Below are 18,262 nucleotides of genomic sequence, written 5' to 3'. Positions count from 1 at the left end.
CCATTGCTCACTCGCCAATATCTCTCACCACCACAAACGCAACAGGAATAAGCAGTTATTATCTCATCAGTCAAGAGTAATTGACGTCCAGAAGCTCTCTGTCATAACGTAGCACAACTAACAACAACTCATTATTAATACTCATCATAATAGAATGTATCTTCACCCCCTCCCATGTTCCCTGTGGAAAGTATTACACTGCCAAAACATCCAAACAAGGAGGCGTGAACTCTGAACCCTATCATTCCGTTGTGAGGAGGACATAATTGGACAAAATGGGTTCTGTCTCTTTTAAACATTTGAAACATTATGGGAAATGCACTTACCGTTTTCTCCAGGTGGATACCAATTTCCTCTCTGTGCGTTCAGTAGAAAACTATCTGGCAGCAAGCTAGCCTAGCTTAACACAAGTGAATGAAAGTGGATACTACAGACCAGCTAGCCTAGCTTAACACAAGTGAATGGAATTGGAAACAGACCAGCTAGCCTAGCTTAACACAAGTGAATGGAAGTGGATACAGACCAGCTAGCCTAGCTTAACACAAGTGAATGGAAGTGGATACAGACCAGCTAGCCTATGCTGTTGGAAAAAACTCCTCTCCCGGTGTTTTAAGCTAGGCTAGTGGTCTGTATTCGCTTCCATTCATTTATATATTTTTTCATTACTTCACAATGATACAAAACAAAACAGCATAACGTTAAACTTGACAACATTTATCATTTATCATCATCATTTATTTATTCGTACATGGAATTACCACAGTCCAACAGTACATATTCATATAATTCATATAATAATAAATTTAACATCAACACAACCAAATTAAATCAACATAAATAAACCCATTTTGTCTATCTATCAGTCAAACTACATATTTAGGTTCATTCATTTACACACACACACACACCCCCACACACACACACTTATATAATGTATTATACTTCTATATACTATCTAATTTCTATTTTATTATAATATAACTAAATCATACTATTTATTCTACACCATATTGGTACAGTATTATACAATATTTTAATATATTATTATTCTATGTTACGCTGCTATATACTATATTACTATACTCATACTGGCCTACACTACAACTCTATGCTACATCATCCTGACACGCTAAACTGCAATATTATACTAAACTGTGCTATACTGTCTATGTATCTTTTCTTTGCACAACCTTTTGAAGTGAAATATATTATTGGAACTCTTTTCATCGTTCTGCAAGGAGTTCCATAGTTTGATACCTATAACTGAGGTGCACCTTTGTTTTAAGGTTGTTCGTGCAAATTGGTGTTTAAAATTTAATTTCCTTCTGCTGTCATCTGGACAGGGAACGAACAACCTCTGTATATTTGCTGGTAATACTCTGCATTTTGCTCTAAACAAAACTAATAAAGTCTGTATTTCAGCTAACTCTTTAAGTTTCAATAGTCTGGATTTAATAAATAATTCGTTGGTATGTTCTCTTGAATCTACATTGTGAACTATTCTTACTGCTCTCTTCTGTAATATAAATAATGGCTTTATGTTGCTTTCATACGTGTTACCCCACACTTCCACACAGTAACTCAAATATGGTAGGATGAGTGAACAATATAATATTCGCATAGAATTATAATCAAGCACGTTCTTTGCCTTGTTCAAAACAAAAACACTCTTGGCTACCTTATTTTTTATGTACATTATATGTGGCTTCCATGTCAATTTCTCATCCAACATAACACCCAAAATTTTTTACTGAGATACTCTTTCAATATTAACTCTGTCAATACATAATGCCACATTGTCCTTCTTTCGATTAGTAAATATCATAAATTTCGTTTTTTCCAAATTTAGGGATAGCTTATTGTTATCAAACCATATCTTAAGTTTACACATTTCATTTACAATGTCATCTGCTAATTTTTTAAGGTATTTTCCTGAACTGAAGAAATTTGTATCGTCAGCAAATAAAACAAATTGCAATATGTTTGACACTTCACATATATCATTAATATATCAAATAAAAAGTTTGGGCCCCAGGACCGAACCTTGAGGGACACCACATTCAATATTCATACATTCAGATGTGTAACCAGAGAGTTGTACATATTGTTGTCTATTTTCAAGATAGCTACTTAACCAGTTCATCGCCACCCCTCTCACACCGTATGTTTGTAATTTAGAAATTAAAATGTCAACCCTCAGTATTCTTTTTAATTTTAAAATTGTTATAGTTATATAATGTTAGTTAACATTTAAATGTATAGCAATAAATAGTTAATACTTAAGGACCAGCCAAACACAAAAAGCTTGTCCACTGAAAGACCACCATCAAAATGTAAATTGCCATCGACTTGGTCTGCATTCGGCCGAGCCCAGCACCCCGCGGTGCGGTCCTCCTCGCTACTAATATGCAGTGACCCTTCCCGGCACCGAGATCAGCCATCAGCACCCGCTACACCAACCTCCAGATGTCAGTCCCCCCCCCCCCCCCCTTGTCCCACGCGTCCTGCGCTTCAGAAGACGAAACAAGAACCAGATCACCACGTCTTTGCTGAGCATGTAGGATTTCATTCCATATTTTTTGGCTAAATTGTTGTATTTTCTTCCCTTCAACAGCCACATGTTGCTCCATTTTGAAAGATATGCAACGTTTATATTTTCCAATGAAATATAGAAGGAGGTCTTGAATTCTTCCAGTCATGCAGTGAGAGTTTTTTCATGACCAAGTAATCCATCCCATCATGGGTATTTAGTTACGGTATCATGATGGATATCATTAGACAAAGTGATGGTGAAAAGTGTATACTTACCTTCAATGTTTCAGTTAGCCAACACATGCAGTTCTGCACATTAGATTCACATTTTGTTACATTCCCAAAATGCATGTATTATAGAGTCACTTTCTATTTTACATTTTATACACTTATTTGATATGTTTTTCTTGATTTCTAACTTATACTGAATAAGCCGTACCTTTTCATTGGTTGTTATATCTTGTGTAATTATCCATGACTTTAACCAATTATTTAGTGATTCTCCTATAGGCCATGTTTCAATGTATTAATTATCTTAATTTAATATATAATACGTATTGTTTGATTTTCGTAATTCTTTAGAAAAAATATTTATATAGGTTTTTAGCTTGTTTCTGCAGTAAAGTTAACGTTTTCTATTGTACTGTCAACATCAAAATGATTGATGAGTTCAAACGTTTTATTAAAGGTGCGGTAAGTGGCATGTTTTTTGTTTATTAAAATAAGTGGTCTACAAGTTAAAATAGTAGCTCTACACTCCGACAGCCGTCACTGACATAGATTGTCTGGTCAGTAACATGGGTCTCCCAGTCCCTCCACTCTGCAGTAAACAGAAAATTTATTTTCTGGTATCCACTTTATCCAATCAGGAGAGAGAGCTCCACACTGTAAATGTATCTGACAGAAATAAGAAATAAAAACTAGTTTTAAGCAATGTGTCCTTGAAAGTAAAATAATCTACCAGTGCAGTAAGCACATTTTGCTTGGCAAGATTTCTTGAAATAAGTAAAAATATAATGTAGGTTCTCTCTTCTGATTGGATATAGTGGAATGTGATATCAGAACATTTATTTTCTGTTTACTGCAAAGAGGAGGGACTGGGAGACTCATGTTACTGACCAAACACTATATCAGTGATGGCTGTTGGAATGTAGAGCTATTTAACACTTATTTGAACAAAAACCATACCACTTACAGCACCTTTAATATAGTGACTGACCGTATATCTATGACTATTTCTAAGTATTTTAAATATTCTGTATTAGTGCAGTTATATTTCATTTGTATCTCCTCAAATCGTATTAATCAATTGTTATCCATCAAATCCTTAATGTATACTATCCCAACTGTTTGCCCATTTTGTCCATTTGATTGGTTTGTTTTGTATTCATTATCCCATCATTTAGTATTTTTGGTATTGATACTGGTTAGAGTCTTTTAGAGTTGCCTCCAATTATTATTAATGATAAAATGTTTTTCATTTTCTTTCATTTAAAATTGTGCTTAACTGTGCATTTTCTATTTGGATCCAGGATTGTTTGGAAGAATTTCTCACTATATGATATATTAAAAACCCTGTGTTGCCAAATACCTTTTATTTTATTTGGTAGGTTGAATCCACCTTTTGCCCTTTGTAGTTGCAGGATGAATCTGTTTATTCTATGGGGTTTATTTTGTCATATACTGTATATTCAGTTACTTTTGTGTGTATCATTTTAACAAATTCCCTTGGTGGCAGTATATGGGTATTATTGAGAAGGTAAATAAAGGTTTTGGAAGGCAGACCTATTCTAAATAAATCTATTCATCCCATTAATTTAGGGGGGAGATTTTACCATTTAAATAGATAATTTGTTATATATTTTGTTAATAAACTCTATTGTCTTTGTATGTTGCTTCCCTCAGATTAGAGGATCAAGAAAAGAGGGCGGGTTTGATTTAGATCAATTTGTAAATCGCTTTGGATAAAAGCATCAGCTAAATGACAAAATGTTAATGTTTTGAGATGAAGATGACTTCCATGCAGTGTAGTCCAGTCCTCTGACTATACGCAGGACACCAAACTGGGGAACGGCCCTCCGAGGGTCTGGACTAAAATATTTTAAATGTTTTTCTTTTACTAAAAGGTGCATATGAGTCACGACTGGGGAGGAGGGTGGGTCTAGAATGTCCTGCTACGCCCCGGTCAGTCATCTCTATAAACTGAAAATGCACCACAACATACAGAGTAGATGATCAGCCCTCCTCTCTCCAGGCTATAGTCCAGACAGATGACTAGCAGCTGTTAGCCTTATACAGCCTCTTCCTTCAGCGCGACCATTAGGCCTATCTGTCTGCAATTTTCTCATTCTTCCACTGCCCCCCTCTAAAGCCCAATGTTATCCGTTCCCACACCCCCACAGCACTGTATCTATACACTGTACCTCAGTTTGGCCTGAATAGGCTCCGGCACATTCACAGAGCCAATTACCCTGTCCGCCCACACATGCAAACACACACACACACACACACACACACACACACACACACACACACACACACACATACATACATATACGTGCACATGGGCAGTCGGGCAGCCATACACACATATGCACTTATGCATGCACATACTGAATGGCCAGTTGGGTATACATATATACACACACATGCAAGCACACAAATGCATACAGACACATATGCATGTGTACACAGACTCACACACCCTTAAACGCACACATACATACACACACACACACACACACACACACACACACACACACACACACACACACACACACACACACACACACACACACACACACACACACACACACACACACACACACACACACACACACACACACACTGAGTCGTCTCATAAATCTCAAAATGAAGCAAAAGCGGGACACCCATGAGGAAGGCGTTAAATGGAGATTTCTGCAACGAGGGGAAGACTAATGCAGGGGGGGGGGGGAGGAGGGGTGGCGTGTGTAACTCGACACCGGGGCGTCCTCTGGGACTGGAGATTGCTGAAGCAGTGAGAAGAGAAGGACATCGGAAACCATCCAACACTAATGATAATGGATGACCCTGGAAAAGAGCAGTGGAGAGGTAGATGAAAGAGAGCGTCCTCAGCCATAAACCTCTATCTCCACTTAATTGGTGTCCTCCCTGTTTCAGGTGTGCGAGAGACACTGTGGGATAACACTGATGCATCTGTCACGAGGGAGAGGCAGGAGGGCGGGACGTCAGATGGACAGCGAGAGATAAAAAGCACACAATCCGGGCGGCTAAGTGGCGCAGTGGGCAAGGCGCTCGCCGCTAACGCAGGAGATGCTGGGTTCGAGCCCAGCTCTCGGCGTTGCTACCGGCTTGGCCGGTTGTTCATACTAACACAATTGGCAGTGTTAGGGGTGGGAAAGCCGGTGGGTGGGGATCGGACGTTGTGGACAGCAACTCCTACAGGTCGGTTGGTGCGCCTGTACAGCAGAATCAGGAAGCATCGGGGGCAGCGTGAGCCTCCCACACGTTACTCCTCGCCACTGAAAGATCGCGCTGTGCAGGTGAAAAGATGCGACAGGCTGCCTCCTCGTGTACCGGAGGGGACACGTGATGCAAGGCTTGGTCCTCACTGCAGCCGACCAGTGGGAGGCATGGTCTAGCAACGTTCGAGACAGGGGAGGGGAGAATTGAAGGGAGGATTGGTGAGGCGAAATTGGGATGGGAGAAAAATAGAAAAATAAGGAGAAAAAGTGGATCAAAGAAGAAAAAAAGCACACAATCCCTTTAGCAAAAGTAAATGTACAAATGCTCTGATGAGAACGGGCCCTGGTGACAGTAAAGAGTCCTCCGTTCAGAGTTCTACTTAAGTAAAAGTATAAAAGTAGTATCAAAAGTACAATGCCTGGTAGTTTGATCCTAGAATGTATTGAGCTCTAAAGAAGAGCAACTGTTAACCCTTTCACTACCACACTACAGAAGGTTAGCCTTTCATATACCCTTTGTCGTGTGGCAGTGAAAGGGTTAACCTTCTGTATCGTCGCAGACTCGCAGTGAAAGGGTTAACCCTCTGGCAGTGTGGTATAGTGAAAGGGTTAAAGTAGCTGGTGGTCCAGTTGTGTTGACTGTCATTAATTCATAAATTCGAAAAAGCATACTTTTCATAAAATGATCATGTTTCTTTTTTTACAGGTACAGTATAATCTGTAATATCTTCAAACAGCAACCTCTATAGGCAGAAGAGCCCCCCTTGATATTTACTTTGTTTCCTTTTTCTGTTAGTCTGTCATTGTTTGGTTCCCCCTGCCTGTGTGTATTTATCCTCTACTATTTGTTCTGCTTTTATTGATCTCCCTGCACTGCACCTTGCTACACTTCTACTGTATTTATTTCATTTATTTCATTTATTTTATTTATTTTATTTATTTTATTTATTTTATTTATTTTATTTATTTTATTTATTTTATTTATTTTATTTATTTTATTTATTTTATTTATTTTATTTATTTTATTTATTTTATTTATTTTATTTATTTTATTTATTTTATTTATTTTATTTATTTTATTTATTTTATTTATTTTATTTATTTTATTTATTTTATTTATTTTATTTATTTTATTTATTTTATTTATTTTATTTATTTTGTAATGTTGTCATCGTGTGGCCCAGGTTGTTATTGTAAATGAGATCTGGTTCTCAATGAACTTGGTTAAATAAAGGCTAAATTAGATAAATAAATAAATAAATGCAGTATATATACAGTATACAGTATATATTTTCAGTATAATAAGTTACTAAACTCGATCCCACAAGTCAGACCAACAAAGAAAGTCAACAAATCACTATACCAAGTGTGGCTCTTTTACAGATTATACCTTTAAGCAAAACCTTTTCCTTCCAAGTAACTATTAACCCTTTCACTACCACACTACCAAATGGTTAACCCTTTCACTACCACACTACAGAAGGTTAACCTTCTGTAGTGTGGTGGTGAAAGGGTTAATGGAAGCAAAAAGTCCCTAAAATGGAAATACTCAAATAAAGTGCAAGTGTGTCAAATCTGTACTCTTGCATTACTTGATTAAAAGTACCTCCCTAAAAACAAATGTTACTTTGGGGGACCCTGATGTAAACAAGACGAAAGTCTTTCTCTGGTCTGCATCCCCTTGTGTGTACTGTACCCATTCTGCAATCTGTTAATAAAGTTTTCAATCAATCAATCAATCAATCAATCAATCAATCAATCAATCAATCAATCAATCAATCAATCAATCAATCAATCAATCCCCCCTGCAAATGAGGAGAGATGAGGGAATGAGAGAGGAGGAATTGGTGGTTCAGCAAATCTTGGGTATCCAACATTGTGAGTAGCTCACACACTGTTCCTGTGTGTGTGTGTGCGTGCATGTGTGTGTGTGTGTGTGTGTGTGTGTGTGTGTGTGTGCGTGTGTGTGTGTGTGCGTGTGTGCGACGGCGTGTGTGTGTGCGTGTGTGCGACGGCGTGTGTGTGTGTGTGCGTGTGTGTGTGCATATATACATTATTTGATGTAGGTTTGTGTATTTGGTGGAGTTTATCCCAGCTGTGAGCTAAGCTCCAGAGAGAGAGAGAGAGAGAGAGAGAGAGAGAGAGAGAGAGAGAGAAGGAGAGGAAGAAAAGGAGTGTGTGTGTCACAGCCCTATGATTAATGAGCCGCAGGGCCTTGTTTCTTCTCTCTCCTTCCTCTCCAGCCGTGTCACACACACCGTCACACGTCACCCTTAATGGACGGAGGCAGACCAGGCAGTGCTGCAGCAGCCAGGCCCCGTGGACATGGAGGAGGAATAACCAGCCAATACATGCAAACAAATACACATGTTGTGTACACAACACAACACAACACACGCTGAACACAACACAACACAACACACACTGAACACAACACATCCACCATCCATTTGATGAAACGCAGACGTTTCCCTAGAAAAAACAGCTCCTCTTTATCTGACACGACGTATGGGACACCAAGACAAAGTCCTGCAACAACGGGCGTGCGTGTCGTTAGCATGAGCCCGCGTGTACTACTGGAGCCGTCTTGTTGATGTATTGCGATGCTCTGTGTGTGTGTGTGTGTGTGTGTGTGTGTGTGGGAGGGAACATAGGAACTGACAGAGGGAGAGAGAGAGGGAGGGAGAGAGAGAGAGAGAGAGAGAGAGAGAGAGAGAGAGAGAGAGAGAGAGAGAGGAGAGAGAGAGAGAGAGAGAGAGAGAGAGAGAGAGAGAGAGAGAGAGAGAGAGAGAGAGAGAGAGAGAAAGGGAGCAGGGCTTGCATGTGCACTGGTTCCCAGCCTGTCAGTGTGCTGTCAGCCTGTGATTTATGGTGGTGAGACTGGGAGCAGTCTTCGCTGCCAGTTCAGTATTGTTACAACTGACAGCTAATGAGGCCAGACGGGCTTTCAAGCACAGCACTTAAGGCCTCCATCTTCACGAGTCACAGGCTCCTTCTTCTTCCTCCTCCTTTCTCTCTGTCTCTCTCTGTCTCTCTCTCTCTCTCTCTCTCTCTCTCTCTCTCTCTCTCTCTCTCCTCCCTCCCTCTCCCTCTCCCTCTCCCTCTCCCTCTCCCTCTCCCTCCCATGTATTTCTTCTTCCAGGGTGGCAGGCAGCACTATATGGGGAAGGCTCACTACAGAGAGAAACATATAGGCAGGCAGACAGAGATATATGGAGGACACTCTGTTACCAAGATTGCTCTCTCTCTCTCTCTCTCTCTCTCTCTCTCTCTCTTCTCTCTCTCTCTCTCTCTCTCTCTCTCTCTCTCTCTCTCTCTCTCTCTCATGCATGCTATTAAGCCAGAGGCTGAGCTTACATAAATCTGTGTGTTTGTGTGTGTGAGAGAGAGAGAGAGAGAGAGAGAGAGAGAGAGAGAGAGAAAGAGAAAGAGAAAGAGAAAAGGAAAAAGAGAGCGAGAGAGAGAGAGAGAGAGAGAGAGGGAGAGAGAGCGAGAGAGAGAGAGAGAGGAGAGAGAGAGAGAGAGAGGGAGAGAGAGCGAGAGAGAGAGAGAGAGAGAGAGAGAGAGAGAGAGAGATCCAGCCTGTACTGTAGCTTCCTTCTCATCCTCCAATACTAGTATTCCTTGTAGAATTCCACTGTCATATTTTCCCTGTTATTAAGCGAGTATTCTCTCTGTGTTTCAGTCCAGTTTTTCCCTGGGTCTAAGTGTGATTATGTGATTGTGGTGAGTGAGAGTGCTTCCTGGAGAGACGTGGGAGCCTCTATCCAGTGAGTGTATACCTGCACTTTGAAGGCCTTGGCAGCAGTGCGGTATATACCTCCAACACCCCGGCTGTGTGGACCCCGTGCTATAATCACTACCAGAGTCCCTGGCAGCGCTTACCGTGCTCTGCCTTCCTGCAGCTCCTCCCCTCTCCCTCGGCCCCTGGTTCCTTGTCAGTCGTGATTAATGGCACCAGGGCCCCGGTGCGGCCTACGCTGCCAGTTCCAGCGATGTTCCCTTGATACTTAATGAACTCTGACAAACTTCTTTTCCCTCGCTCTGTTGTTCCCCCCGCCCCCCTGCCCCCCTCCCGTCCCCTCCCTCTTTAAAATGCACAGCACAAAACTACCACTGCAGTACCTCCTAGAGGTTGGCTCGGGCCCTTTGTAAATGTCTCGAGAGGCCATGGTCTAAAAATAAAAAGCACCACCACGACCATCTTTGTGTCATGACCCCCATGCTTGTGTGCCAGGCTTGTTGTGCTCGTGGGCACATGAAAAAGTTTACTTTGTTTAAATAGTTAGGGTATAGGCTTACAGTCTGCACCCTTTTTAATTGGTTAAAAATCATGTTGATAACTTTAGACTAGTCTACGTCATCATCAACTGTCGCTTGTATCGGCAATTATCTCAAGGCAAGTGCATTCTCCTCTGCTGCTATATATTGGTTGACATGTTGAAACCAAAATATACTATGGAAGTGGGCTATTACTGCAACCTTTTTAATACAAAAAAAACAGAGATAAGTATGCTACTGGATCTAGACGGGTCTTTGGCGCCATCTGCTTGTCAAACGAAGAAAGTACGGCAAAGACGCCTCGAGCACGTTTCTTGTCCACTGCTAGTGACGTAGGACGTAAAATGCGGAAGTGAAACAGGCAGCAGGTGTATGCATAGATAATTTCTCCGCGTTGGGAGACGTCTCGTTGGAAAATACAGGTAGGTTACGGGGATAACACTGAAAGATCCAGGAGCATAGTATCATTGTATAATTACATAGTTTGACGACTTCGTTCTACTTAAATCGTGTGGTATCACGTTTGTCCGAGGCTAAAGGTATGTTTGCTAACTTATGGACAGTGTGTTGTTGTGATTATTATGAGTATGACACTTTGACCAGCTCCAGCAGTAAGCTAGCTTAGCTAACTGAGGCTAGAAGCAGCTTTTCACAACAGATGAGTGGCTCCTCTGCGTGTTTAGCTTGCCTACCTGAAGGGACCGTGCAGTTTGACAAACTCTTGACTTGTGCAATGTGCAATGGCCAGATATTCCTTGTGTGTGTGTGGTGGAGCGTTGCTCGTGTTTTTTTCTACAACATTGTCCAAAAACCAAAGAGCAGAGTGGTGAGGGACTCAATCCTCTTAAAGTGGGACAAGGTCAGCAGCCCCTGCTACTGTCTGACTAAGCTTCCCGAAAGGAGATAAACCTGTGAGCAAGATGCCACCGTGGCTCTCTTGCATATCTGTTATTATTACAGTATTAAGTTATATATATTTTTTAAATGTTTTGTTGTACTCATAAACTACTGTGTATTTGTAGATCTGGTATGTCATAAATGTCTAGATGCAACAGTACTGTGTCTACCTGTATGTTGTGTATGTTGTGATGAATTGAAAATGGGGGGGGGGGACCCTGATGTAAACAAGACGAAAGTCTTTCTCTGGTCTGCATCCCCTTAACAATTGTGTGTATTGAGCCGTACTGTACTGTACCCATTCTGCAATCTGTTAAATAAAATGTTCAATCAATCAATCAATACATGCTGCAAAGTTCAGGCGAGGGGCGGAAGTGCTGTTCCATCTATCTCACAGTTTGACATTCAGTCATTCCGTGGGAGGTTTGGAGGAGACCGAGGGCCTCTTAATCACAATGAAGGCTCGGTAAAGGAAGTGCCTCGCATCAGTTTGTTCAATTATTTTCTTGTCTTCTTGCCAGCATGGCCCAGTGGGGTACCATATTCTCAGTGATTGCAGCTTTCACGGGAGCAGCGCTCTTTGCATCAGTGCACAAGATTGAGGAGGGACACACTGGAGTGTACTACAGGTAAGGCTGCCGCTTCAAATACGTGTCCCACCAGACGCGGCTGCTCAAACGTTTATATACGCCAGGAATCCCCAAATAGACCCCATTCTGAAATAGCTTTCGGGTTTAGGTGTAATTTCGTCCAGAATGAACCTAAGATATTCCTTTATTGATCCCCTTGGGGGAAATTCAGGCATCATAGTAGCAGCATAACTAACTGCCTACACTGTGCATGGGGGAGATTACAGTAGACTGAGAGAGTGAAACAAATTATTGGAATAGTCATCATTTATACATTGTCACTGTGAAAACATTTAGTGAGTGATAGATAAGATAAGAATAAACTTTATTGTCCCTGAGTGGGAAATGTACTTGGAACATCAGTGCTGCATCATTCTGTGATAACAGTGTAAACAAAGGAGAAGAAAAAAAATATATATACAATCAATCATTCATTCATTCAGTTAGTAAAAAGGACTTCAGACAAATATGATGATACATAGAGATGTGCAACCATAATACATATTATAAGTAGGTAAACTCATTTCAAAAGCTTCATATTGCACCCTGCCCTAATTAAATTACAACAGATTAAGACTTGGACAAGAAAGAAAGAGGTGACAGCCCACTGTTAGGTGGTACCTCAAAGGAATCGACCTCTAGAACTTCTTATTCGGGATAAAGAATATGAGAAGGGTCCTGTAAGATTCTGTGCCTGGCTGACCACTACTTTCTCGAAGATAGATTGGAGTGACGGATACTTGGTGTTTCCGGTCACCTTCATCGTTGCTTTCACTAGCCTTCCAAGCTTCGATTTACATGCTGGACACCACCTGCAGTCCCATAATGGTCCCCTGACCCCACTTTGAGAACCACTGCTCTGCGACTCAGCTGCACTACTATGAGTAGCATCTGTTCCAATGCTACTTAAAGGAACACGCCAACATTTTGGGAAATTTGCTTACCGTCTTCTCCAGAGAGAGACAAGAAGATAGATACCAGTTTCCTCTCTGTGCGTTCAGTAGAAAGCTATCTGGCTGCACGTTAGCCTAGTTTAGCACAATGAATGGAAGCGGACATGACTGGTTAGCCTTCGGGAGAGGTGTTAGTTGGACAATGCCTAGGCTAACCGATCATGTCCGCTTCCATTCGTTCTCTGGAGAAGACGATGAGCTAAATGTCCTCAAATGTTGGCGTGTTCTTTTAACATCGAGCAAGTAGAATGGTAAAAGTACCTGACAACTGTTTTGTGTCGAAAATTCAACTCTGAGGCTAAATATATAGACCGTAATATACTGTAATTTGATAGGTCTGTCAAAATGTCAGACCTGGCCATCCCTCAGTCTGTACATCTTTTTTATTGATATATACAATTTGAATGCAGACCTGTAGGTCTTCAACTTTTGTTACCAAAATAACTCTGAACTGTCCCTGCCTCTTACCACCAGTGAGGCTCTACTCTCACGATTAGCCTACAGATTGCATCGCTAGTGACTGGGCATAATATGATACTGGGCATAATAAATCATTAGCGATGCACTGATACCGATACTGATATTAGATATTGGGCCGATAACGGACACAAAACTGATACCATGAGCCATGACTAACATGTCAGAGATGGATTAATCATTTTTCTCCAATGACCCCACACTTGTGGTCTAAGTCTATACTGTTGAGTCAAACAAGTGGATCTGATTGGTCCTGGGTATCAGCTGTTCAGTGAAACTAATGGATCAGATTGGTCCTCGGTATCAAACTAATAGTTGGGATAGGTCCTGGGTATACGCAGTCAAATGGTGGTATTATTGATCGTCCCTGATCTTATGACTCCTCATTCAATGGCAGAAGAAGTTGGAGGATGATTTTTTCAATAATCAAGTTCTCCCTGGTAAAAACACCTATTCCATTGTGTAACCTAGTGTACCAGGAATACATTATGATGTGTGTGTGTGTGTGTGTGTGTGTGTGTGACAGGGGAGGAGCCCTCCTGACACAAACCAGTGGTCCTGGGTTTCATCTCATGCTTCCCTTCATCACCACCTACAAACCTGTCCAGGTGAGGGGGGGGGGGGGGGGAGGATATGGCCGTCCAACCCATATTCTGCTGTATGATGTGTTAAGAAAGTATATATATATATATATGAATGTAGATATATATATACCCCAAGTTCAAATGGTCAAGAAAAATCACAGATTGGACTTATAATACTGTATATACCATATACAATGGGGGAAATAAGTATTGAACACATTAGCATTTCCAATGTGGCCATTCAAGTGAAATTTTCACCAGACTTTGGTATTAACTCAGGGAATCCAGATGAGAAATCTAAACATTAAAGTCCATACATAAATAAAGTTATGTGTAATAAAGTGGAATGACATAGGAAAAAAGTATTGAACACACTAACTGAAATTAATTCAATACTTAGTGGAGAAGCCTTGGTTTTAGGGATGCTCGATATTGGCTTCTTTACCTATACCGATATTGTCCAACTCTTAATTTCCGATACCGATATCAACCGATACAGATATATGCAGGGTTTCCCCCCCCAAAAAATGGAATAATTTCAGGTAATTAACATTACATATCTCTTGTTGTGGAATTAACACAACATTATGCATACTTTTGACAATAAATAAAATCAGAATTTGTTCTTACTTGTTTGCCTGGGTAAATAAAGGTTATAGAAATGTAAAAAAAAAAATTGAAAACCGATACCGATATTTTCCGATATCACATTTTAATGCCGATATCGGCCGATAATATCGGACATCCCTACTTGGTTTGTAATGACAGCTTCAAGGACGCTTTCTGTATGATGTAACTAATCACCCGCAGTATTCAGGTGTGATTTTGGCCCATTCCTCTACACAGATTGTCTTTAAATCTAGAAGATTGCGGGGGGCCTCTTGTGAAGATGGCAACAGGTTCCTCTCAAGAATCTCTCTGTACATGGCTCCATTCATTGTTCCTTCAATGATATGATGTCTGCCAGTACCAGGAGAGGAGAAGCGGCCCCACACCATGATACTTCCACCACCAAACTTCACTGTTGGTATAGTGTTATTCGGGTAATGTGCAGCGCCATTTCTCCTCCAAACATGGTGTGTTGTGTGACAGCCAGAAAGTAACATTTTGGTCTCATCTGACCAGAGTACATGCTACCAGTAGTTCACTGGCTTGTCCAAATGTTGTTTGGCAAACTTTAAACAAGCTTCAACATGTCTTTTCTTCAGTCTTGCGGGCTGAGCGTGCACAGAGGCCATGGTGGTGGAGTGCATTGCCTATGGTCCTTTCTGTCACAGTTGTACCTGCTGTCTCCAAGTCTTTCTGAAGCTCTTTCCTAGTGGTCCATGGCTTTTTGGCTACTCTTCTAAGTATCCTTCTGACTCCCTGCTCAGAAATGTTGCGCCCCGCCAACCAATGTTCCCTCTAATTTTTTTTCGGTCTGAGCAAACACTCAAACCTCCTGAGCAGACATCAGCAACTACTGAGCAACATACGTCACCTTCCGATTAACCGTTTGGTTGATAAGCGGCGGTTTGTAAAAAATTATTTACCTTAATATCCAACATAAAAATCTACACATTTAGCTGATACACAGAAATACACAAAATATTTATTTGACCATTGACGATACAGAGCAACGTCCTCCCTCCCTCTTCTCTCTCTCCCTCCCTCTAAACCTCTCACCTTCCCCTCTGCTTCATTCCTCCTTTCTGTTATTCAGATACACACAATTAAAAAAAAAAGTCACTTGTTTCCAGACTCCTCTGGTCTGGTCTTAGCTCTTACTTAGTCCTTTCTGTTAGTCTGTGTGCACACTGCACACCAGAACACCTGCACATAAGAACACCTGCACATAAGAACACCTGCACATCAGAACACCTGCACATAAGAACACCTGCACATCAGAACACCTGCACATCAGAACACCTGCACATCAGAACACCTGTACATCAGAACACCTGCACATCAGAACACCTGCACATCAGAACACTGCACATCAGAACACTGCACATCAGAACACTGCACATCAGAACACCTGCACATCAGAACACCTGCACATCAGAACACCTGCACATCAGAACACTGCACATCAGAACACTGCATCAGAACACTGCACATCAGAACACCTGCACATCAGAACACTGCTCATCAGAACACTGCACATCAGAACACTGCACATCAGAACACTGCACATCAGAACACTGCACATCAGAACACTGCACATCAGAACACTGCACATCAGAACACTGCACATCACAACACTGCACATCAGAACACTGCACATCAGAACACTGCACATCAGAACACTGCACATCAGAACACTGCACATCAGAACACTGCACATCAGAAAAGAGTCACTTGTTTACTCCTCTGTTCCTCAAAAAATAATAAATAAAATAATCCAAAGGCAGCTCTTCTCCTCTGGTCTGGTCTTAGCTCTTATTTAGTCCTTTCTGTTAGTCTGTGTGCACACTGCACATCAGAACACTGCACATCAGAAAAGAGTCACTTGTTTACTCCTCTTTCCTAGCATTACTGAGGCACCATCAGAGGTCAGCATCACCATTCTCTGCATGTCTAATTCATGTTTGGAATAAAACTGCGTGATGGCCTCAACAATAGCTGGAGCAGTGCATGACGTTAACTGAATGATGCATCATGCCACCAAACTCAGTTTTGTAGTTGACATCATTTTCCTCCCTGTATTTTATATACAGAACTAGCATTTTGTGCACTGTGATGTCTGTGCTCTCATCTACTATCAAAGTATGAAACGGGGCATTTCGAATATTGCACAGTCTCATTCTGTACAATTGCATTGATTGACTTCACAAACGCAAAGGCATAGTTCTTGCTCCGCCAGTGTTTTGGGATACTCACATTTTGCCACATGATCATGGATCTGTTGAACAGACAGCATCGATGCGTTTATTTGTATGCCGAGTAGTACATTGTCAATGAGCACTTTCACTTGCTGGCTGTTAGATCTGTTCTTTTGCAACTGCTTATTCCTGTCGTCGCGTCTCGCCCGTCCGCATGTATATTTTCCCTAACGCTTTCACTTCCGCGTCGGCTGCTGCAGATTCAGGAAGGGCCAAACGTTTAGGCAAATCACAGACGCCGATACTAAAACGTCTCTCTGTGGTGCCACGCAATAGGTTGGATCGTATCCAAGAGCTAGCCAACCCAGAACATGTAAATTACGTGCATCCAAACAAACTCCCTTTTTTTTTTCTTTACACAAACGTTTCTGTGCGCAACAGATTTCAGATGTGCGCGGGAGCATTTGGCCATGTGCGCACGGGCGCACCTTAGGGGGAACATTGCCGCCAACGGAACGCCCCGCCCCTCCAGAAAAAAATATAATAATAAAAAAAAATTTATTAAAAAAAATTCTATTTATTTATTTATTTTATAAATTTATTAAAGTTTGCTTTAATCACAGTAACGTTGGCGAGCTAGCTAAATTATACATAAATCGGTTTTCATATAAATCAATCTTTACTAAGACTTTAAAACAGTGGTGCGGCACGATCTACGAAGACGCAGAAATAAGCTACCAAATCCATTCCGAGACTGACTAGCGTTGCGCGTAACAAGTCTCAGTCTCTCTCTCTATCTCTCTCCCCCCTTCAAGTAACCAAACGTTACACTATAAAAACGAACTGGATAGTTGATATAAGTTGATATATGAACTGGATAGTTTATATAAGCCATTCTCCCTTTCTGTGTGTGTGTGTGCGCGCGCGCGCATGCCCGTCCAAACTCTGGTCTTTGGCAAGTTTGATAGTATTTACTGAGGATGGCCAGATAATGTTGATATTTAAACTTAAAAAATAATTATACAGAAAGAAGCTTCAGCAAGTACAAAACGCTGCTGACCGACAAAAGAGAATCACTGAGGAAAACACAAAGGCCTATCCATCATCTATCATAATGGTGATGTCAGCCAGAGATGGGGAGATGCATGAACCTTTAAAGGACATCTCTTTGAAATAAATTACATTTTACAGTTTTTTTCTGATTTCTTTTAAGCAATTTATTATTTTGTATTATTTACTATTTAATTGTACTATTCATTTAATAATAATAAATAATAATTTAATTGTACTATTTAATTATTATTTAGTTTCTTGCACTGCACTGGCAGTTGAACTGCATTGAACTGAATTGGAAAAAAGAAACCTCATAACCTAACTGGCACTGAACATTGAACTACACTGGCACTGTTTGCAGATGTACTGTTATTAAAGTTAGTTAAAAACATAATTTTGTATCGTTTTTTTTTGTTAAATCCAAAGGAAAAAATATAAAATCAGAGAAATCCGAAAACAGGAAAAGATAAAAGCGGATTTCATAGGGCCCTAGTTAAATTCACTATGAAAATCTGCTCCGCTCTCATAAACTGACTCTTCGGTCAGAGCGTCCAGTGTGCACTCTGAGCCCTCAGAATTTCCGAA

The 18,262-nt window shown here is 40.9% G+C and overlaps 1 protein-coding gene across 2 annotated transcripts in view; it reads left to right on the top strand.

The window, feature by feature from the left end:
- The first annotated feature begins 10,630 nt into the window (after positions 1-10,630).
- Positions 10,631-18,262, top strand: part of erlin2 (ER lipid raft associated 2) — a 35,767-nt gene continuing 28,135 nt past the window's right edge. The window contains exons 1-3 of one of the 2 annotated variants that reach the window (XM_084338952.1): positions 10,631-10,702; positions 11,699-11,806; positions 13,763-13,844. In XM_084338952.1, the coding sequence (XP_084195078.1) occupies positions 11,700-11,806; positions 13,763-13,844 (189 nt within the window). In that variant the 5' untranslated portion in view covers positions 10,631-10,702; position 11,699. Of the gene's footprint in view, positions 10,820-11,698; positions 11,807-13,762; positions 13,845-18,262 lie in introns of both variants that reach the window. The other variant, XM_084338951.1, reaches the window with a different exon arrangement.

Source organism: Notolepis coatsorum (assembly GCF_963971535.1).
Source record: "Notolepis coatsorum genome assembly, contig: SCAFFOLD_193, whole genome shotgun sequence".
Taxonomy (NCBI): domain Eukaryota; kingdom Metazoa; phylum Chordata; class Actinopteri; order Aulopiformes; family Paralepididae; genus Notolepis; species Notolepis coatsorum.
Note: the sequence above shows the minus strand (reverse complement) of the source record. Positions and strands in the feature narration are given on the sequence as shown.